We start from the raw sequence: 22265 nt of genomic DNA on the forward strand, positions 1-22265 counted from the left end.
ACTTCGCAGTAAGGACCTACCTGATGGCCGGGAAGGATGAGGTCACTCTGGGCAGCGCTACCTCCCCCCGCCCCCGCCCGTTATTCCTGCTCAGGGAAGGCTTTTATTCCCTATGACGGTCACAGGCCTCTGGTCTCCAGCCTACCCCCCCCCCCCACCCCGCTAGCTGCCACTTCCCAGCAGACATCTGCCCAACTCCCCCGCGAACGCGGAGCTAAGTGAACCCTAGACACTCAGCAGTATCTTTCAAGTATTTTCATTTGATTCCTTTTTTTGAAATCTTTTTTTACACGGTCTTAACGTCAAGTTGCTTCGAATCTCTCTCGGAATGAAAGGTAAGTTTAAAACACGAATCTGAATGCTGCTGACGAGAAGCCCGGACGGTAGACAAGCCATGGTTACTGGTCCTACTTTACAATCCACTCACTCACTCACTCGCTGATTTGTTTAAAGATTTATTGAGCACTTCTGATGTGCCAGGCATGGTGCAAGGCGCTGGGTGTAACAATGATTAAGACAAAGTCCCTCAAGGAGCTCACAGTCTAATGGTAAACTACGGAGTAAACTGAGGCACAGAGTGGTAAGTGACTTACCCAATGAGGTAGAGAGCTAGGTACTTGGAAATGTGGGAGTAGAGCTGGAGAGAGGGCAGGGTACAGCCCACTCATTAAAAGCAAACCCTTCTGATTGAAAAGCAAGGCTGCGTACAGAAATGTACTACAAAATCTGCTTGCAAAAAACGTTAAAACAGTTTCCAATTGTCACCATGATTAAATCCATGTCTTGCAACGAATGAAGCCATTACCTGATAGCATTTCTACACTTGCCCCTAAGGCTTCAGGGCACGCCACCAGTCTGCTAGGACACAATAACCCTGCAGGGAGCTTGAAATCACGAAGTATCAGATTTCAATTTCAGCACTGGGAACCATATTGAAATACTTTAATTAAATCCATGAGCTTTCAATGTATAGCGTTATTTATGATACTTCTACATGTAGAAGTTTGGAAAAAAACTTTCCTCTAACCCCCACTGAGAGGATTCTAATAAGTTATAGATAACCACAGAAATTAGAGAATTTGTCTGTTATTTTCCATATATACATTATTTTGGCTGTACAAGGGTGAAAAGTTTTACTTAGACATATTACATAAGTAATCTAAACATTATACAGATATATACAAAGACGTCACATTCGGATGCCTGGGTACACCCATCCAACGTACGACAGCTAACTGCAGACGTGAACCCGTGTAAGGCAATTTCTTTTGTTATGACACATGATCCTTGAAGAAAAGCACAGAGTCCGCGAAGCACTGTCCACCTCAGGCCTGACCGTCTGCCTCCGTGGTACTCTGTGATGAAGTTATTTCAGTAGGCAAGGGTCCATTTCACTGACAAAAAGCAGTGAGTAATTATAAAAAGAGTCGTTTTCAAATGCTGAAACCATAATTATCCAGTAATCTCAGTAGTGAACTACTCAAAGCCACTACTGGCCTTGATGCTGCTGACAGAAGCAGAGAATTTCATGGACGATTTATTGCTCTGAGAATCAAATGTGATGCATAATTCATCCCACACAGGAAGCTCCCCAAGAACTCGGTGCACGAATTCTCAAATGCTATCAGTTGCTCACTTCAAGCAATTCTTCACTTTGCTGTGGAGGATTTTCTTCTGAAAAATAAGAAACATGAAAGAAATTCTCCTGAGTGAGGGTTTAAAAGCCAGACAGGTAACAGCACACATCATTCAAGTGCTTACAAACCCCCCAAGACCTCTGGTCAGGAACCGTACTGTTATGCTAAGGGCCTGAGGCCAACGCTGTAAAGCTCACAGGGGAAACGGCCGAGCCACACACCCGGAAGCCCCGGAGAGCGCACATGGTCTGCTCTGCTCCGACACTGCCAGCTGGCACCGGGGGTCCGATGGACCTAGGGGGTCCACTACCACCCTAAGTGTCCAAGGAGATCAAAACGACATGGAATGTAACGATAGAGTTGTTAGAAATCGTCTAAACTGTAGTGAAGAATGACACTGTAATTCTTTAACTCCCGTTTTTATGATCAGAAAGTGTAAAAAAACCACAATAAGACTGTGTGTGTGTGTGTGTGTGTGTGTGTGTGTGTATAATCAAATACCATCAGAATCTTAAATTTCCCTAATCACAAACTTGGTATATTTACCTTTATTGGGGTGTTCTGGATGTTTGTTTTTAGATGAAGAGGTGCCTGCACCTTCCGATGATTTATTACTAGAGTGGCCCTGCTCCACCTCACATAAATAAACATCGATGGGGCCTCTGGTGCTCCTTATGTGTACTGTGATAGAGTCCTGCAAAAGACACATCAGCATGAATGCAAGAATTCATTAATTAAACTGTTTCACTTACTAAAACTGCCAAAGTTTCAATTCAAGTGGTTATTTCTGAAAATTTAAATTGGTTTTCTATCATGTATTTGAGAGAATCATGTACTTGGCTTTAATCACTCCAGCAGACTGAGCTGCTGGCCAATTCATGCTGCCGCGACAGCCACCGGATTATCAGTCATGACTTTGGGGCCGTGATGTCATCACCTCTGTACTAGAGAGCCCACGTTTTTTTGATACTCAAGGAGTCGACCCCTTCTAGGAATCTGTACTTAAGAGTCCAAAATCAGTACTTGGATGACATAGAAATCTAAAACAACCCAGTCTCAAATGGCAAGGCTGTGTTTAGATCTGATGGCTGCAAAGATACCAAGTTCACTCAACAGGCTATCCTCTGCATGAAAGTCAGAGGATGGGATCCAGACAAAATAGACCTCAGTAACTTAAATATTCAAAAAAACTGCATATAAAGGACTATTAGTTATTATTCACATCTTATGGCTTTGGACCTTTAAATTTACTCAGAATTTATATATTTTTTCTGTGAGGTATCAGGAAGTAGGGTGCTTCTACTGAGAATTATGCTTTTTTTCTTTTTGGCCAAAAGATGGGAATGATCCAATTTATGCTAAATTCTTAAGGAACAGTTCCAGTTAGGATTCCTTTGTTGTTCTAACCAAAAGAGTGTTCAAGTGTAACACAGTCTGTTCTCTGTCCTTCCATGCAGTGAGGCCAGGGCTAGGTATGGACACCATGCTCCCTCCCGCTCCACACATCTCACTGGGATCTCACAACAGGGCTCAGAACTGCAGCTTATCAGAGGCTAACAAAACCTCGTGTCACCTTTTCTGTGGCTTCCCGGGACCACAGGTATGAGAATGAACATCTATGCCCAAGTTCTAGACTGCCAGGAATGGTACAGCGCAAACAACTCAAAACATATTACTAAACAAAAGCAAGTGGTATTTTGCTCAGAACTGGCAGCCAACTGAGGACTCCTTACTCCACTGAATCAGAGCTGACAAATGTTTTCCATAAAGGGGGAGATCGTAAACATTTTTTGGCTTTGCAGGCCACACCATCCCTGTCACCACTACACAACTCTGCCATTACAGAGTGAAAGCAGCCAGAGACAACAGTCTAGACAAATGGGAATGTGGCTGTGTCCCAGGGAGATTATGTATAAAAACCTCACAAACCAGATTTGACCCGAGGCCAGTCCATCCACCCTGGCACTAGCTTCCCAGATCTCGCCCTGGATCTCTGTGGGGGCAGATGCCACTGAATGCAGTGTGCTCCTGTCTACTACTCCCACTCATGTGCTGCAGAGAGTGGCTGCCCCGAGGGCCCATGTTCATCAGCCTTTAAACTGGACTCTAAGTCTTGGGCATGATCCAAAAGCCCAGCAAAATCTGGCAATTACAGCCTGAAGCAGCTCACAGCACAGGGGAAAGAAAACCCCAAAGCCCATCAGTTGCTGTAGCACAGACCATTGTGTCCCAAAGTAAGGATGTGTTGAAAGATTAGTGGCTAAGCATAATTTTTTAAACTTTAAAATTCTCTCAAAATGACTCCTATTAAATATGTTACTTAGGAGGCTTAAATCTGAATAAAATAATGAGGAAACATCTCCCAGAAGTCACAACTTGAGTGTGACTAAATTAAAAGCTGCCCCTTAACTGACTTATAATAATACACTGTCAAGTAACAACATGCGTGCTCACTTGGACAGTGCTCTGCGGGGATAAAAGGAGAGATGATGGAGAATATTCTTCACTATGAGGGAGGTGAGTCCCTGTAGCAAGCAGAGGACATCACTATGAGCACCGATGGGTCTATCAGGCTGTCAGAACTTGATGATCTGTCCCAAGAAAGGCCACATTCCTTGGTTCTGATTCCATCCTTACCAAGCAACCTTCTGATGACAATTATCTTTCAATACAAACTTCCCTGCAAGGGAAAGAGTGTGCTAAGCAGCTGGCGGCTGACAAAGAGTATTTTCATTCACAAGCAATCTTCCCTTTCATTTTTCATAACACTTAGCGTTCTAGTTTAGCCATTAGTCTTTCATGAGCTTGGTTAGAGTTAATTCCCCAGAGCCTTCGCTGATCCCCAGATTTTCCTTCTGGAACTCCAACCATGAGGCCAATTCTTGGTGATTCCTCCAAGGGCATCACAGCATACTCCAGTAGAACACAGGCGCTATGGTGCTTCACAGTATGTTGATAGGACAGTGATTAAGAATACTCTAAGCCAAACTATCTGGGTTTGGATTCTGATTCTGTCACTTACTGTGTAATATGAGAAAGTTCATCTTTCTATGCTTCAGACTCCTCGCCTTTAAGAGGCCAATAATCATGACTATTTGCTGTGTCACTTGAAACAAGTTAAAATGTGAAAAGTGCATTCAGCAGTGTCAGGTACGCAGCTAATGTGCTCACGACTATGATACAGCACTGGCTCAGCAGTTGACTGAACTTTCTCTTTAAAATAACCCTCTTCGGGGATCCCTAGGTGGCTCAGCGGTTTAGTGCCGCCTTCGGCCCAGGGCAAGATCCTGGAGACCCGGGACGGAGTCCCGCATCAGGCTCCCTGCATGGAACCTGCTTCTCCCTCTGCCTGTGTCTCTGCCTCTCTCTCTCTCTCTCTCTCTCTCTGTCTCTCATGAATAAATAAATAAAATTTTAAATAAATAAAAATAAATAAAAAATTTAAAAATAAAATAAATAAACCCTCTTAGAAATGCAGGAATACCTACTTCTCTTGGAGCTGGAACATCCAATCTGGTTTCTGCAGGAGCCTTCACCGCAATAACGATCTGTTCGTGGAAGGCCTGAATGCTATGAATATCCTGATACGTCACATATGCTAGTGTAAACATCAGTCAAGGGTCTCTAAGCAGAATGCTACTTACTGAGGAGATAATTTCTCTTATGATACATGCATACAAGTGTAACGTTAGAATCTCTGCAGTTTTTATGGGATACAAACTCACAATTAAGGAAAGCAATTGATAAAAAATTATTTCATGTATAATTATTTCATGAATAATTCTTAAGATTTTATTTACAATATTTACAGTATCTAAAGAAGCATTCCTTTAAACTCTAGCGTCATTTTGATGATGATAATTTCTGGAGAAAAACATTAATAACGTACAGAAAACAACTCAGGTGAAGGTGTTTACTCCCTGCTTCCACTTCCCTATTCACTGCTGGATCTTACTATGAGAATTTTTGGGGACAAAATACTGTTTTGATGAGAATCTCCTAAAATGCAAGTGGAAAAAAACCTATAAAAGAGCAGAAGCCACTAGGAGAATATGTGCTTTGGGGCTATCATATACTTTATGCGATTTCCTGTATCCCAAATATTTTCCATCTATGTGAATTTTTTCATCTTTACTGTGTTGCCTTGAATTTTTACCAATTATGTGATTTACTTGGTTCCCCCAACATTTTTGGTTTACTTTTTGATTGGGAAGAGGAACAGCATTTACTTTCCTTCCAGTAACTGGACTCTGGAAACATCTGACTGATACAGAATCTAAGTAAATTTGAGGCATGGAACAGCTCAGAATCAGTGATGCCTCACTCAAGTGAGGCAAGAACGGAGCAGCAGATGGGCCGGGAGACACAGGAGAAGATCGCCACCACTGCCCAGTCTCCCCTGCTGGTCCCAGAGGCACATCCAGCTACACCAGGCTTTGTGGGCCAGAGTGGCAGCACTAGTACCGTCTCAATGACAAGTTGTTTCAGAAATAAACTCCGGTTAACAAATTAGGGAAAATGTCAATTTCACAAATGCCAACAACATATTTTACTACCTTTACAGCATTCTTTGACTAAAAAAACAAACAAGAACACACCACTATTTTCATTTTAAATGCAAACACTGATCTTGGTACATGGTCACAATGCAGCATTTAACGTGAGCAAATACCAGCAAAACAGCAATTATTTGTGTATACCTCAGGCTACACAATTTAACCTTTACTTACTTTTAAAAGTTCTAAAGCTCTAGTTTTGTGCTTTGAATATATTAATTAAATCCCCAAACTGATCCTACTATTTAAAGTAACCTGGTTTGAAAGGAGAGATTTTTTTAAAAAAAGGACAGTGTTAACAAACTGAGGGTGCTGGAGGGGAGGTGGGGGAGGAACTGGGTGATGGGCATTAAGGAGGGAACGCGAGACAGGGTGTGATGAACACTGGGTATTGTGTGCAACGGATGAATCACTAAATTCTACCTCTGAAACAACACAGTATATGTTAAATTGAATTTAAATAAAAAGTTTAAAAAAAAAAAGACAAGAGTTAAAGGATATCTTTCATTTTCTTTGTCGTCTGTTAATTCAAACAACTGCTGAGCACAATCCTTAATTAACTCATCCAAAGCATCTTCCATTGCTGATAAGTCAGAAAGTTCCTCCTGCAGCTTCTTCTGTTGGGGCACTGCTCCAAAATTGCTAAGATCAGATCCTCTTTAGAGGAAAGGTATTAAAAAAATAAATAAAAAAGATCACCATCAGACACATCTAGGAGAAAAGTTAGATTACTGCAACTTCTCCAAATGTTGACATCAGGTATTTCCCAGAATGACAGACAAAACTAGGTACTTGAACATCACCCCTGACCTCCTTTTAGACAACCATTATTCCTCCTACACATAGACTGGCTTTTGTCCCCATTTCTAGTCTCTTACACAGGGATAAAACAAAAACAAAAACAAAAAAACCCCTTATAACTAGGGAAATTAACAGTAGTAAGGAAAGCTGATGGAGTTCACTGAGCACAGACTGAGAACCAATAATACCCAGTGTAAGCCCCAGCTCTACTACCTACAGTAGGACTTTGGTAGTTCTAATCTTTTACTCCCTATGAAAAACAAGGAGTACTGACTAAAATTATAGTTCTTTTGCTAAAATTCTGAGTATTTTCCCTCTCAAATGCATATTCTACTCGGTTCTATCTGAATATAATGTTATATTCTTTATTCTCAGAAGATATATTTTCCTTAGTTGTTATGGTTTACCTATTACATTGGTATGATATGACCTGAGTCCACTGATACTCATTTTTCTTCTTTATGGAAAATAAAGAGGAAAAAGGCTGTGACCACTTTACCTTTTGCTTGCTAGTTTTCAAATCTGATTTTAAGTAGTGATTTAGAATGTAATCTGATATTAACCCCTAAGGTGTAGGGTGCCTGGGTGGCTTAGTCAGTCAAGTGTCTGCCTTTGGCTCAGGTTATGATCTCGGGGTCCTGGATCAAGACCCACATCAGGCTCCCTGCTCAGCGGGGAATTTGCTTCTCCCTTTCCCTCTCCCTCTGTGTGCTCTCCCTCTCTCTCTCAAATGAATGAATAAAATCCTAAAAAACAAAAAGTCCTAAAGTGTTATTTACTATTTTTTAGCCAATAGGTTCAGATTAGAATTCAATCTGCATTTCTGTACTACTGGAATAAATAACTTCCTTTTATGAACCACTTTCCTCTAACAGCAAAGCGCATTACTTAGAGCCATTTCATGATCTTTTTTGTTAGATTTTTCATTTGCCTGAAATGAAATGTATTTATATGTACTTATATGCTGGAACTGTTTCTTACTGATCCGAAATATTTGCCTATTTTAAGTATTAAAAGCTTTCTTGTTATGCACATGTGTATATACACATGTATATCTACATCTGTATCAAAAGGCCTTTTTTCCATGATCCTTCCTAATGAAATTGAAGTCTTTAGCAAATGCTTCTTTTTTTGAGAGAGTGTGAGTGAGTACGAGAGAGAGGGCAGGTAGGGAAATGGAGAGAAAGAATCGCAAGCAGGCTTCTATGCTCAGTCCAGAGCTTGATCTCTGAGATCACGAGCTGAGCCGAAATCAAGAGTTGGACACTTAAATGACTGAGCCACCCAGGCACCCCCAGCAATTGCCTTTTAGACATTGTCTACGGATTTTTTTTTTTTTTTTTACATTTAGGGCGGTATGCGATCCTATGGATCTGAGTCCATCTGATTCATAATTACCTGGCTGGGGTAGCTGTTAAGAAGGTAGATTAGATTCCTGCCTTTGCCAAAGAACAAATGAATTACATACAACCCCTGGGGCATGAGGTCTCTAAGTGTTTATTACCTGACATTGTTTTACAACCTTAACTAATTTCTCCTGATATCAACAATCAATTGGGAAAAAAAAAATCTCCTAAACAATCGGACGTCCCCTTCCTAGGATCTTGAAAAGCAAAACTCTTACAACTGATCATTATTCCATTCAATTTTTCCATAACATCAGAATTATATTTTAGGTCTATGGCTTTTATTTAGCCCTAAGTAGGAAAAAAAAAATATTTATGTACCTTGTTGGACCATGTGAGAAATTTCTGTAGAATCCTTTTTTAACAAGAAGTCATCTCTTACTTTGTTTTGTCCTGTCAAAACACTAATATCTAGTCTGTTTCAAGTACAGTATTGTCACTTAATAAGAAAGAAGAAAAAAAAAAGGCCATGAAAATTTTGAAACCAACTCACATCCATCGAATATGGTTCTTAGACTTTTTTTCAACCAGATCGATTCCATCTAAGACATTGGTGATGTCATATACTCTCCGTTTTCGCACTCCCAGTTTTGTGGCAACCTTGTTTAAGTCGAGAATACCCCCAGGAGCAGATCTGACAAGATCCATAAATTTTCGAGTTAAATAAACCAGAGATACATCAAAACGAGGTCTCTTCACTTTTAGAGCTTCTGGGAAACAAAACAGACAAATTTGTAAAATTCTCAATAGTATTTCTTTCTCAGCTCATTAAAAGAAATTTATTTCCTCAGTAAGCATAGACACCTACGAAAAATTCTATACACTGGACACATCATAGCTAATTTTTATGAAACATTTCTCACACTGGATAAAAATGTATCAGCCTGTCTCAAGTAAACAAAGGCTTTAGACTTACAGGAGTATTTGAAATGTGCAGCCAGTTCCCCTGGAGGTGGGAATTTGCAGGAGTCTGCAGCAACTTGCCAAACATAAAGTGGAGAGTCTGCATTTCTCCCCACACCACTCTTAGGAATAGGATTAGAAATGGTTTTGAAAACAATTTCTTAACTTTAAGACCAAATAAGACCAACTAAATTTCTTATTTGGTCTTCAAGTTAAGATATTCTTTATAAAGCAAAGGCAGAGAGTTGGCTTTTCTTTTTAAAATTTATACATGTCACAGTGTAACCCTGATGGAAGTTTCTCAAAGAGTTCAAATTAATTTTCTACTAAAACATTTGACATATCTTGAGGAAAAGTGGCATCTCTACTTTTAAAAAATATTCAGTACCTTATATTAACTTCACAGATAAGCAAATGAAGGGGGAAAAAAATCTCTTTAATTCCCTCCCTCCTCCACCTACTAAGATGATGTTGGCTTTTCATACACACCCTGCACCCGACACACACAGACACACACAGACACACACACACACACCTGTCAATACATACAGGTAACTTAAAAAACAAAAATAAGAACAGACTATCTTTTTAACAAACTGTTTTAACATTGTGAACATCCTGACTTGGCAACAAATGAATTTAACATTATTCTTAATGGCTGCAGAATATTTAACACTATGGAATATTTGTAAAACTTAGGCCAATACTAGAAATTCCAATTGTCTCCAACTTTGCTATTTTGTTCAATACTTCAATAAATCTCCCTGTAGCTAAATTTTTGCGTGCGTTTTTGTTTCCTTTAGTTAAGTTCCACAATTTGGAACCAAAGGCAAAAGGGTATTTTAAGGAATGTTTGTCCCACTAAACCTGCTATGCAGGTGGAATTTCTATCAGCTTTATACAGTGTATGTATGAGGGCCTCCTTGGCTCAAGTCCTTGCCTGAAAGGTGTATGATTACTCATCTTTCTAAATTTGATACTGAAACACAAGTTCTTATGGTTTGGTGTGCAGAGTAAATAAATAATTTTACAAATAACCTAGCTGCCCTTTTGGTATGGAGTATATGATTTCTCCTTTTTCTACTTTCACAGCACACGGCAGTGAGTATGGTTTAAAAGAAATAGTCATCCTATCTTCAATTAGAAATTCCCACCATATCCCAGGGGTGCCTGGGTGGTTCAGTGGTTGAGCATCTGCCTTTGGAGGTCGAGATCCCAGGGTCCTGGGATCAAGTCCCACATCAGGATCCCCACAGGAAGCCCACTTCTCCCTCTGCCTATGTCTCTGCCTCTCTCTGTGTTTCTCATGAATAAATAAATATTTTAAGAAAGAAAGAAAGAAAGAAAGAAAGAAAGAAAGAAAGAAAGAAAGAAAGAAAGAAAGAAAGAGAAAAGAGAAAAAGAAATGAAATTAATTCCCATATCCAGAACCTCTACATCACATTCAGTTTAAAGCCAGTTTAAGTTCCACTGGTGGCTACTCCAAGAACACAGCATGTATTTTATAATGCATATGTCTTCTCAGTGGAGACCACTCCTACACTTAAGATTAAACAGGATTAAATCAGAATTAAACTTTAATTAGAAGAAAGTCACAATTCTACAAAAATCCTTGGCAGACTACAACAGAGTAATTCTAACTTAAAAAAGCACACATCTCATCACCCTAACTGCTAACACAACAGGGTCCTATAAGCTCAGGGTTGCACATTCCCACCATGTTAGTCACCTTACAAAGAACAGATATTCACTGAAAACCTTAACTTGACAGTTGCTGAAGGAATACAAACATGATTAGAAAAGTTTTCAAACTCAAGATGTTCCCTGGTCTAGTAAGGAACTCTGTCACAATGTCCTGAGGTCAGTGCCAAGAGAGGCGTCCATGCTCCCTGAGAAGAGGAAACCTGCCTGGAATGGTAATAAGGAAGTCCTCCCAAAGTGAGTGAGCGCCCAGAGGACTGAGTGGAGGAGAAGAAGCTCTTCTCCCCCCTCTGATGGAGGGCAAGGGGTTTAATAAGACAGAGCAGTGGTTGAGAACAGGTATATTTAGAGAACCCACAGCTGGTATACACGGGTGGGGCAGCAGCTGGATGACAAGGCTGCCCCATGGAACAAGGAATGACCTTTCTGCCCAGCCATTCTCTACTGCCTTGTTTCTTTTAAGGATATGAGGTAGGTAGTTTATAAGTTTAACACAGACAAGTAAAACCAAATAAATGAGGAATCAGGGTTTTCTCTATTTGTAACAGAACCCTGAAAAAATTCTAGGTTGAGTGAGATCCCAATCCCAGTCCTGTGTTAGGAAACTCACACTGGCAGCATCGTGGGAGAGCCTAAAAGCAGACAACACACTGAGAAGGCTACCCCGACGCGTCAGCTCGGGAGGGAGGGAGAGCCCAGGAAAGCAGCAGTCTAACCCAGTGGTTAAGAGGAGGGGCTCAAGTCAGAGAGCTGTGGGGCTGAATCCGGACTGAGGCAAGTTTACTCATCTATAAAAAAAAATGAATGATCATTCACTTATATTTTTTTTGTATATTTTTTATTGGAGTTCAACTTGCCAACATATAGCATAACACCCAGTGATTCACTTATATTTTAAAGGGTTCTTGTGATAATCCAAAGAACTTAACACAGCTCTCAGTGTACAAGCTCAGTGTGTTACAGACATTATTGTAAGGTGGTAGTTGAGGGACAGATGAAGGACACTTTGAAGGTAAAACTGATCAAACCTGGGGATCAGTTATGGGCGAGACTGTGGCAGGGCTGAGGAGAAATTAAGGGCTGATGCTAAGATCAACATGTGGGATCTATGCACAGTCTATTCATTGTGGTTAGAACCAAATTAAGGAGAATCTAGGGGTGGGGCTATGTATGGTAACAATTTCCAGAAGGATGGCAACTAGAACAACTAGAGCACTGGCACTCTGTCTCCTCTGACTCTGCACCCTGGTCCCTGGCAGGGGTGGGAAAGAGCAAATGGAAGGAAGTCTGGAGGGCAAAAGACAGTTCTCCTGCCTGTTGTCAACAGCCTTTAGCTCTGCTGATGGTAATAAGTAAGTGCTTTCACAGAACTTTGAGAAATTAGCCTTAAACATAGACCATTCCATCTTAAAAACAATTTCCTGATTTCCAAAAGCAACAAAGAATAAACCGGCATTTGTGCACATTATTTCAGCCCACAACATCAGGAGTTTTTGCTAAAAGTTAGTGAACAAATAACATATTTTACTTAAGTTTCCCAACCTATGTACATTTAAAATAAATCAGTTAAAATCATATGAAATTTAAACCACAAAACCTAAAACCTATTCAAGAATCAACTTACTTCTCATGGACACATACTGTACATTATCTTCTAAATTAATCCTTATTTTTGATGGCTGGAAAAAAAGAAAATACAGAAATTTACATTAGTAATTTAAAGATAATAACGCAAATGAACAGCATTTCCTGGATAATATAAAGGTTCTCTTTTGGGGTAATAATTTGCTTGTGAGAAAAGCAGTCCTTCCTCCGTACTGTAGCTACTCTAACCGTACTCACAGGAGACAGGGCTCAGAGGGTTAAGTTTCTCACAATGTAGTAGTTGACGAAAGGGGTGGGGGAGAAATATGGATGAGCAATTACTACTGAATAGACATTAATTTATCATCTGTATCAGATACTGAGGATAAAAACAAATACAGAGATGATTAGGATGCTGTCTCTGACTCTAGAAAGCTCAGGAGAGGTGGAAGATATGTCTAAACTATCAAATGCTTACCCTTGCTATTTAAGTGTAAGTGGCTCCCAAAAATTTGTTCCTAAGCTTTCACAGGCAGCCATGCATTCCCATTATATGATGGAAATACAGCAGCATTTTTTTTTGTAGCAGCATTTCTGATAATGAAAAAAAATGCATACTACATAACTAGAAACTTTGGTAGAGGTTAATATAAAACTTCTTTCAAATTCTTTAAACAACCAGGAAATGAGTAGCAACTCTACTACCAAAGTTCACCAGCTAAACAGATATTTAGAAGCTATGAAAGTTTACATAAACTGGTAGTAAAACATTTGCAATACATTTAAATATTATTGAAAAAAGTAAATAAAACATGTAGACAAAGCCACGTAAACAGAAATGTGTAGTAGCCTCATGCTTACAACAATGCACGATTGACAGGTGCCTCCCGACAGGCTGTCATCAGGTTCAGCTCTTGCCTAAGTGAAAAAAACCGGTCCCCAAATTGGCTGTAGTGGAACCAGATAAGTGAATCCCACAAGGTGCTCTAAGAGAAGAATGAGCAGGAATACTACAGATGTCCCCAGAGAGGGTGCATCACAGAAGGATTCATGGGGAAAGGAATCCCCAGCTCAGCCTTGAAGGACAAGCCAGATTTTGTCCGAACTTGTGGAAGCTTTAAGAAAGAGAGAAAAGACAGGATTCCTAGTGCAGGAAAAGCTACGAACAAAGGTCTAGCAATATAAATGGCATGGCATTTCTGAGAAACCACCTGTGTGGTCAGTTCAAGACTGACTTGACACTGAAGCTAGACGGGCATGCTGAACCAAACAAACAACACAGACCATGGAAGTCATGCTGAGGAGTCTGGACTTCATGTTATAACCAGTGGAGAATCACCACAGATTTCTAAACAAGAATATGACATACCCAACCTCATGGTTTAGAGATAGAAATATGGTAGCAATACAGCAAAAAGACTGGAGGGGAAACCTAAAGGCAAAGTGAGCAGCTCAGAAGCCCTTTGTTTTTTCAGTGTCAACAAATCTTTGGCACAATGATTTCCATATCAATTATGACAAAATTATAGCACCTATTATCAGCCGGTTAACTTGATTTGGAATAATTCTAGTGAAATAGAATTCTGCTGTAGAACTAGCTTAGCTGTCAGAATGTAAAGGAAAACGCAGACCTGCTGCGGTGGGTGAAACCAGAGTTGGGAAGTCTTGGGGGCAGGGACTAGGCCCGATGAGCTCTCCAGAAAGGCGGTGCTGACAATGGTGACTTGCAAACACGGAACCCTCCAGTGAACCACCGAAGGGCAGTCCTGTTAAAGTCAGACACGGATGAATATGACCAACAGTCATTGCTATTTTTACATTCACTCCTCCTGCTAATATTGGATGAGACCGAGTTTATCGTAGCAAGATTCTTAAATGAAAAAGGATCCATCCTCATCATAGATTTGAAACACACATAAACAAATATCCTAAATTCTCATATATTCCTTTAAAAAGTTCCCAGAAAGGTTAACATGGCAGGGCTCATAGGTGCATTGCCGAAACCAGACTTCTGTTCTTAATTTAGGGTAGCAGTGCCAAGTCCTATATACAAGCACTTAATGGAAAAAAAAAAAAAAAAAAAAAACAAGCACTTAATGGTATCTTAATTGGTCACCTCACTATCTGCTTGCTGCCTATTCCAGAAGGGCATCTTTTCCACTCTGTACTCCCATCTCTCTTGTCCTCTTATCGAGACTGAGGTTGGACAGGGGTGATACCTCAATCAGGAATCACAACAGGAGCAGGACAACTTTCTTTTCTACACATTCTTTGCCATAAATGCAGCTGCACTGCAAGCTGTCTATACCGAGAGCTGTGGGAAAGCAAAGTCAAAATGGCATTTTTTTCCCTTTACTTTCTTTCTTTCTTTCTTTTTTTTTTTTTTTAACCTTTTGAATGTGAAAACATGATCTCTTTATCTTGGAGGAATCACAACAATATCATGGCCCCTCTGGGGCAGACATGCCAGTTATGTATAAATCCTATAGGTGATCAATACTGGAGATTTCCGAAGTGTCCATGGTAACGACACATTCATCTCTTTTATATTCTCTTTTGGTTCTTGGCTTAAGACTGGGTTTGGTACTACCAGTTACCTGACTTCTTAGACACTGGGAAATCCCGGACTTTAGTTTAACAGAGTGTGTTGATATAATTTTATTGCCCGTTTTCCAAGCTACAGTGAAGATTAAAACAGAAATTTCATAAATTGTAAAATCTTATGCAACCAAGAGAGACTATTATCATTTTGTGTTTTGAACCAGAACAGCACCTGGCACAATCAAGCACTTGGTAAATATTTGTTAACACGTGAAGTAGAAATAGTACCTTGTCACAGATAACTTCAACTGATAAGTAACTCAGAACTCTGAAACAATGAGTATTTAAGACCCAAGGACACAGCGTGAAGACTCTCCTGTGTACACTATGAATACAGATCACTGAGAGAATTCACGTGTCATTTTCTGTGTTCTAGTACAACATTCATCATCTCACCAGATCAGCCTGACACTTGGCAAGCCTTTCCAGCTACTCTCACTTTGGTAAATGGTATTCACAAGTAGGCCAGGAACTTTTCTGGGAGTAGAAGGGACTCCTTGAATTAGCCTTAAAATCAGAATAAATGTTTCTTCATAGAAAAATTAGTGAGCTATTAAAAAAAAAAAAAGTAAATGAGATGCCACCCCTGCACCTGGCCCATGTTATTTAGTTCCCTCAGATGAGAGCAGCACACTGTGCCCCTGGAGGGAGGCCAACGAGGCTCTACACACCTGTATGGACCCAGAAGCAGAAACAGATGGAAGAGAGAGAGCTCCCACATCCAGGGCCCTCTCAAAAGGAGACCAATGTATAAGCTCCTCTCAGGAATACCTATTTTCTTTTTATTTTGAAATAATCTCAGCCTTCATAAAAGGTTTAGAAGTAGCACTAAGAATTACTACATACCCTTCATCCAAATCCTCATGCTGTTAATGTTTTACTACATTTGCTTTATCATTTTTTTCTCTCTAAACAAGGAACTGTTTTCCTTGAATCACTTGAGGGTAAACTGCAGACCCGTAAGCAAATCAATGTGTACCTCAAGGGTATTCTCTTATATAACCACTGGATAGGGATCCCTGGGTGGCGCAGCAGTTTGGCGCCTGCCTTTGGCCCAGGGCGCGATCCTGGAGACCCGGGATAGAATCCCACGTCGGGCTCCTGGTGCATGGAGCCTGCTTCTCCCTCTGCCTGTGTCTCTGCCCCCCCCCTTTCTCTCTCTCTCTCTCTGTGACGATCATAAATAAAAAAATAAAAAATAAATAAAAAAAAATAACCACTGGATAATTACCAAAAAGTCTGTTCAAACTTAGCAGTTTTGAAAGAAACTATCAGTAGAAACCTGAACTTTGAGGGCACTCCAGTGAAGGTTCAAAAGGAAGAGAGGATCATGCTACTAGAAAGTAGAAGAATAGAGATGTTTAAGTGAGGATAGAACACTTAGCAACCCCATCAACTGAGGTGATGTGGGAAGCTGGTACTAATGGCTCTGGTAATCATCTGAGATTTCCATACAAAGTGTTGACTGTGGCACCTGGTTCTTCCCTGCGGCCCACAGTCAAATGTGAGAAAGAGAAATTGGGAAAGGGACTTTAAAACAAAAAGGAGTCAAGACTTAAAGGCTTCAAAAATTCCCAGCCTTGGGGTATAGGGTGGCTCAGTTGATTAAGCGTCAGACTCTTGATTTCAGCTCAGGTCTTATCTCAGGGTTGTAAGATCCAGCCCTGAGTTGGGTTCTGTGCTGGGTGTGGAGCCTGCTTGAGATTCTCTTTCTCCCTCTGCCCTTCCTAAAATAAAAAAATAAAAAAAAATTCAAAATTGAAAAAAATAAAGATGGTGAGAGTGTGACTCCCCAACTTTCAGGTACCTCAGGTGGATCAAAGATGGTGCCTCAGAGTGCTATACATTCATCCAAATGGCCTTGATGGAGATGAAGGACAAGCCCTACAGATGTTCTAAATCTAAGCCAGGGCCTCTAGGAAGCTCCAGGGTACTATACACCAGCCATTCCAACAGGAGCCCGAAGTGGAGAAGGGCTCATCCAGAAGAAAGGTGGGACGTTTCTCTCCTGAGTGAGCCACAACAGATTCACAGAAGGTCCACATAGTTTTAAGAGAATTTTATCAGCAAAAATGCTGTCAGCTTGAATGAAAAAGGACACTATTTAAAATGAAAAGAGGTTACTCAACACCCAAAGTCCTACTGCCAGGAAGCAGGCTGACAAAATTACTCAACTACAAATAGCGGATTTCTTCTCATGAGGAAGAAAGAAGACAGTGGAACCAAGAGCCTAGGGGGTAGAGCTGGGAACACAGAGAATCGTTCCCAGGCCCTGAGATGGAAGCAAGAAATGTTTAACACTTAGTGAGCTGACTTTCAGAATTGCTCTGGACCAGTTACTCCCCTGTGACTCTCATTTCTTCCTTTTAGGAACAGGAATGTTGTGAGCAGTTGCTCCGTCTGTCCCATGAGTGTGTGCTGGGTGCCAGGTGTGCGGGAAGGGCATCAGATAATGGTCTTTTTAGTTTCATGGGTCTAAAGATCTAGAGGAGCTGGATTAGGCTGTACTTAGATAAAACGCTATCTAGACGCTTAGATTCTTATTCTATCCTGTGGGTATAAAATCCGTTATTTGGAGGCTCAGATTGCCCAGGATTAGGCCTCTGGAAGCCTTTTCAAAGTGGTTCCTGTGCCAGACACTGATTTTTGACCTTTTCACAGCATCTTTAGGATGGTAGTCCTCAAATTTCTCTATCTAGGACTAACCTGCACAGAGGCCACACAGATACTGCTGCTTCTGGTGCTGGCAACCCACCACTGTGGGAGCACTGTCAATGTCTCCGTTCCTTTATTTTTTATTTTTTTTTAATTTTTATTTTTTTTTTTTTTTAATTTTTTTTTTTTTTTTTTTTTTTGTCTCCGTTCCTTTAAAGAAGTCTCACAGAGGTTATGCTCAGGTAATTACCCTGAGGGATGCTAAGGGAGAGCTCAGTAGTGGTCAAACCTCAAGAATGGACTGACTACCTAAGAACCTTCCCTTGCAGCCCTCCAACTGGTTTCTGTGCTCCCACTGGTTCAGGCTTAATAAGCAACGAGTTTGTATCTTGGCTGAGGAATGAATGGAGAAGGCAGTGATCACCAAACGGAAAATCAGTATGACCAGTGTCAATGCACACAGTTCCCCAGGAACCAGCAGCTCCCGACAGGTGAGTCAGCACACTGGAAACTATTTTTACTAATGAGTCAGCACACTGGAAACTATTTTTACTAATACTCCGAGTCCCACATCTGAAGACTGCGCAGTAATCTATAATTTGAGATCCCAAAGGACAAAGGAAAGAATAAGAGGTCAGTTTTAGGGACTAAGGTCTTAGGTATTGCCTTTTAAATTGGTTAAAGATTTCTCTATACAGAGGACTCTTTGTATTGCCTATTTTGGGGAATCGTATTCCTTTAAGAGGTCTCTGAAAACACACCTTTGCATTTCCTGCATTCATTTCCTGGTGTTTGCATTTCCTGCATTCATTCAAGGTGTTTGCATTTCCTGCATTCATTCAAATTTAACTCATCTTTCAATGTGCAGACTAAGTTCCACCTCTAACCAACACTACTTTCTCCCTTCTCTAAATTCCAGAAAGTCAAGCCATTTACCTGGGTGAACATCAAACATTCAGCCAGATACAAGACTCATCTTTGCGTAGCAACACACTTCCATTAAGTACTTCCAGGCACCAGCCAATTAAAAAACATTGAGAGCGCTGTTTAAATCACCATTTTATAAGCAGGAAAATAAATACTCCTTCAAACATGTAAGTGTACCTACTTCAGTCATCCAGTAACTACTTAACCAAATCTCTTTGTGACAGGCACCAAACCACTGCAGGAGGGACAATGAAATGGCCAGATTCACTGTGCTCAGGGACCTAAGAGCCATACACTGCAGCTAGGGTAAGTAAGCATACGGTCCTGTAGGAGCACAAAAGGAGTGCCTAATCTGCTCCTGAGAGGTCAGGGAGGGCTTCAGACAAGGGACCTAGACATCCAGACCTGACAATCAGTGGAGGTAACAAGGAAAAGTACACTTTTTAAAGAAGGATTTTTCAGGACGGGGGGAGTATGGATATATAAGGGTCCCAAAAGGATATGGAAATTTGGAAATCTAACAATTATAAGCAGTTCAAAAAAGATAAATTCAGAAACCTGATCAAGACATTTCTACACTATTAAGAAAGCACTAGGGAACGGTGATAGATTCTTTAAACCAAATGACATGGTCAGAAACACACTTTAAGGGCAGCCCCGGTGGCTCAGAGGTTTAGCACCACCTTCCTTAGGATCGAGTCCCACGTCGGGCTCCCTGCATGGAACCTGCTTCTCTGCCTCTCTCTCTCTGTTTCTCATGAATGAATAAGAAAAATCTTAAAAAAAAAAAAAAAGAAAAGAAAAGAAAAGAAAAACACTTAAAAAAGACCATGGTAGTTAGTTACTATGTGGAGAATAGTAACCAGGTTTTGCTTCTGGGCAAGAAGCAGGAAAACACTGCAACAACTTGAAAGATACATGGTCAGAGGTGCCAAGTACTGGTGATTAACTTTAATTAGATTGGGAGGATAGAGGGTCAGTTTGGAAAAGGGAAAAGGCAAGGACAATGCCTAAGAGACAAGCCTGGGCAATACGGTGGATGCGGAGCCGTTTGTGAAGATAAGAGATAGCAAAGCTGTTGCCTTAGGCAAGAAGATAATGAATTCAATTTTGGATAGAGTTTGAAATCTATGTAGAGATGTCAGTAGACAGTTGGAAAACTCTGAACTGGATTTACAGACCTAGGAGTTATTCTGACATGGTGACTGAAACTGCCAAAGTAGATAAGAATATCTAAATAGCAAGAGATGCGTGGGTCTTCTGATATTAAATACAAAATTAAGTGGTTTTTCCACAGTTGAGAATTCAGGGCTTTTATCAAATCCTTAAAGATGAAAACCACCAGTAAAGATGGTATCAGAAGTCCTAGAAGTGGTGAAAGATGTCTCAGGTGAAAAACGTGTAGAGAGAGAAGAAAACCCCAAATAACACCAGCACGTAAGGAATGCAGAGAGAAAGAGCAGTTTGCAGAGGAGCACAAGGAGAGGCCAGATGAATACATGGAGCAGCAACAGTGTAAGGTACCGAAGGAGCCATTCAGAAGGGAGTTTCCAACAAAAGCAAGCGGTCAGTTGTGTAGTTGTGTAGACACTCGCGATAAGGAGTGAAACATCTGATGGAACTGACAAGGTCGTTGGCGACCTCAGTGAGAACAGTCTTAGAGCCGTGCTGAGCGCAGAGGTCCCTCATGTGAGCAAGTGGACATAGCGAACGCAAACAATTTTTTGGAAAAGCTTGGAAGGAAGGGATATAGGAGATGGCAGGGTATCTGGAATTAAGGGAAGGCTCTTTCAAGATGGGGAAATATTAAAAAAAAAAAGATGGAGAACTATTTAGGATGCAGCGAAGTGGTCAAGAATTTATTATCAGGGGTCATCGTGAGGTTAAATCCAGGCGTTTCCAGGTACTGTCCAACCACCCACAAGCAACTTAACACTTCTGAGTCTATTCTGACAAACGGAGAACAAGAAAAATAACCTTCTGGGACTTCTGTGAGGAAATTAAATGAGATTATGCTCATAAACTATTTCTGAGCACTTGAGCCACTGTGGGCACTGGGCACAGTAACTTCAGCAAATATTTGCATATTACGGGAAGAAATGAGCAGATAAGTTTAAAATAAGGGGAGAAATGGGAAATGATGGATTCATCAATGCCTCTGAGGACCAAGGAGAATATATTACGTTTAGCCTAAAACAAGAATAAGGGGCAGCCCGGGGTGGCTCAGCGGTTGAGCATCTGCCTTCAAGCCCAGGGCCTGATCCTGGAGACCAGGGGTGGAGTCCCACGTCGGGCTCCCTGCATGGAGCCTGCTTCTCCCTCTGCCTGTGTCTCTCCCTCTCTGTCTCATCAATAAACAAAATCTTTAAAAAATAATAAAAATAAAACAAGAATAGGGGAAATTCACCGTTGGCGGGGAGGGAGCGCAATCGTCCTTAATTTTGCTGAATGGGATCCCTGGGTGGCTCAGCCGTTTAATACCTGCCTTTGGCCCAGGGCCTGATCCTGGAGACCAGGGATCGGATCCCACATCGGGCTCCCTGCATGGAGCCTGCTTCTCCCTCTGCCTGTGTCTCTGCCTCTCTTTCTGTGTCTCTCATGAATAAATGAATAAAATCTTAAAAAAGTTTTGCTGAATGAGCAGCTGCGGGGTGGGAAATGGTAGGCGGCGCAGGAGTCTAAATAGCTGGAGTCAAGTAAGAGAATGGGATGAAGACAAAACCAGTTAAGTTGCAGAGGTACAGCGAGGGTACCGCGGAGGGGAGAAGAAAAAACAAAACAAAACAAAACAAAACAAACCCGCCAAGTTGGGCAAATTTTCTCCAGGAGCGCTCGGCAGCCCCAGCAGGTAAAGGCCAGCAAGACTGAGGACCACACATTTGGGAGCCAGTGTTGGAGGGAGTTCACGCGAAAGGCCGACCGGCCTGGAGGAGAGCACAGGATGGGCAGCGGGAGCGCCAGGGAGGCCCGGGAGCAGCCAGGAACCGGAACCGGAACCGGGCCCGGCGGGGGGGGGGGGGCGGGGGTCCGGCCCCCCCGCCCCGCCCCCGCGCCGCCCCGGGCGCTCCGGGCACAGCCAGCCCCGGGGCTTACCAGCAGGCCCTCCACGTTGATGGGGTCGCGGCACCGACGGCGCACCGTCTCCTCCGCCGGGTCCACCAGCAGGCTGGGCAGCTTCCGCGCCGGCCGCTGCTGACTCATGCTGCCCGGCCGGCCGGCCCGCGCCTCGCACCGCGCGAGCTCTCCCGCCTTCTCCCGCTCCCGGCCGGGCGCCGCCCCCAACGCGCCGGTTCTCGGGGGCCGAGCGCGACCTGGGCCCGCAGCCCGCTCGGAGGCGCCGCTGCCCGGGCCGGCCCGCGGGCGGACGCGCCGCAGCCCCCCCGCCCCCCGATCTGGGGAGCTAACACGCAGCCCGGAGGCGAGCAAGGTGACCCGCGGCTCTCAGGACGCCAGGCCCGCCATCTTCCCGCATGCGCAGTGCGCCGCCCCCACTG

At 42.1% G+C, this 22265-nt stretch overlaps 1 protein-coding gene across 5 annotated transcripts; it reads right to left on the minus strand.

The window, feature by feature from the left end:
- Nucleotides 1-448: 448 nt before the first annotated feature.
- E2F6 (E2F transcription factor 6) lies at nucleotides 449-22250 on the minus strand. 5 transcript variants are annotated; one of them, XM_055327425.1, is made up of 7 exons: nucleotides 21865-22250; nucleotides 12629-12683; nucleotides 8894-9110; nucleotides 6695-6850; nucleotides 5282-5339; nucleotides 2184-2331; nucleotides 449-1674 (listed from the first exon to the last, which is right to left on the minus strand). In XM_055327425.1, exons 1-7 carry the CDS (start codon nucleotides 21970-21972, stop codon nucleotides 1625-1627), a joined length of 792 nt encoding a protein of 263 aa, XP_055183400.1. In that variant the 5' UTR covers nucleotides 21973-22250; the 3' UTR covers nucleotides 449-1624. The 5 variants fall into 5 exon arrangements, 4 of the variants coding, with proteins under 4 accessions (XP_055183400.1, XP_055183399.1, XP_055183402.1 ...); XM_055327424.1 differs by lacking the exon at nucleotides 5282-5339 and adding an exon at nucleotides 5126-5239 and having other exon boundaries at nucleotides 6694-6850; XM_055327427.1 differs by lacking the exons at nucleotides 5282-5339; nucleotides 21865-22250 and adding exons at nucleotides 5126-5239; nucleotides 14220-14240 and having other exon boundaries at nucleotides 6694-6850.
- Between the last annotated feature and the right edge of the window lie 15 nt (nucleotides 22251-22265).

Source organism: Nyctereutes procyonoides, unplaced genomic scaffold (genome assembly GCF_905146905.1).
Source record: "Nyctereutes procyonoides isolate TBG_1078 unplaced genomic scaffold, NYPRO_anot_genome, whole genome shotgun sequence".
Taxonomy (NCBI): domain Eukaryota; kingdom Metazoa; phylum Chordata; class Mammalia; order Carnivora; family Canidae; genus Nyctereutes; species Nyctereutes procyonoides.

Coding starts and splice junctions, on each gene's coding strand:
- E2F6 (XM_055327424.1), bottom strand. CDS start 21,972: ATGAGTCAGCAGCGGCCGGCGCGGAAGCTGCCCAGCCTGCTGGTGGAC. Junction 6,851..8,893: donor AAGAACCATATTCGATGGAT/GTGAGTTGGTTT, acceptor TTTCCTCTAAAG/AGGATCTGATCTTAGCAATT. Junction 1,675..2,183: donor TCCAGAACACCCCAATAAAG/GTAAATATACCA, acceptor CTTATTTTTCAG/AAGAAAATCCTCCACAGCAA.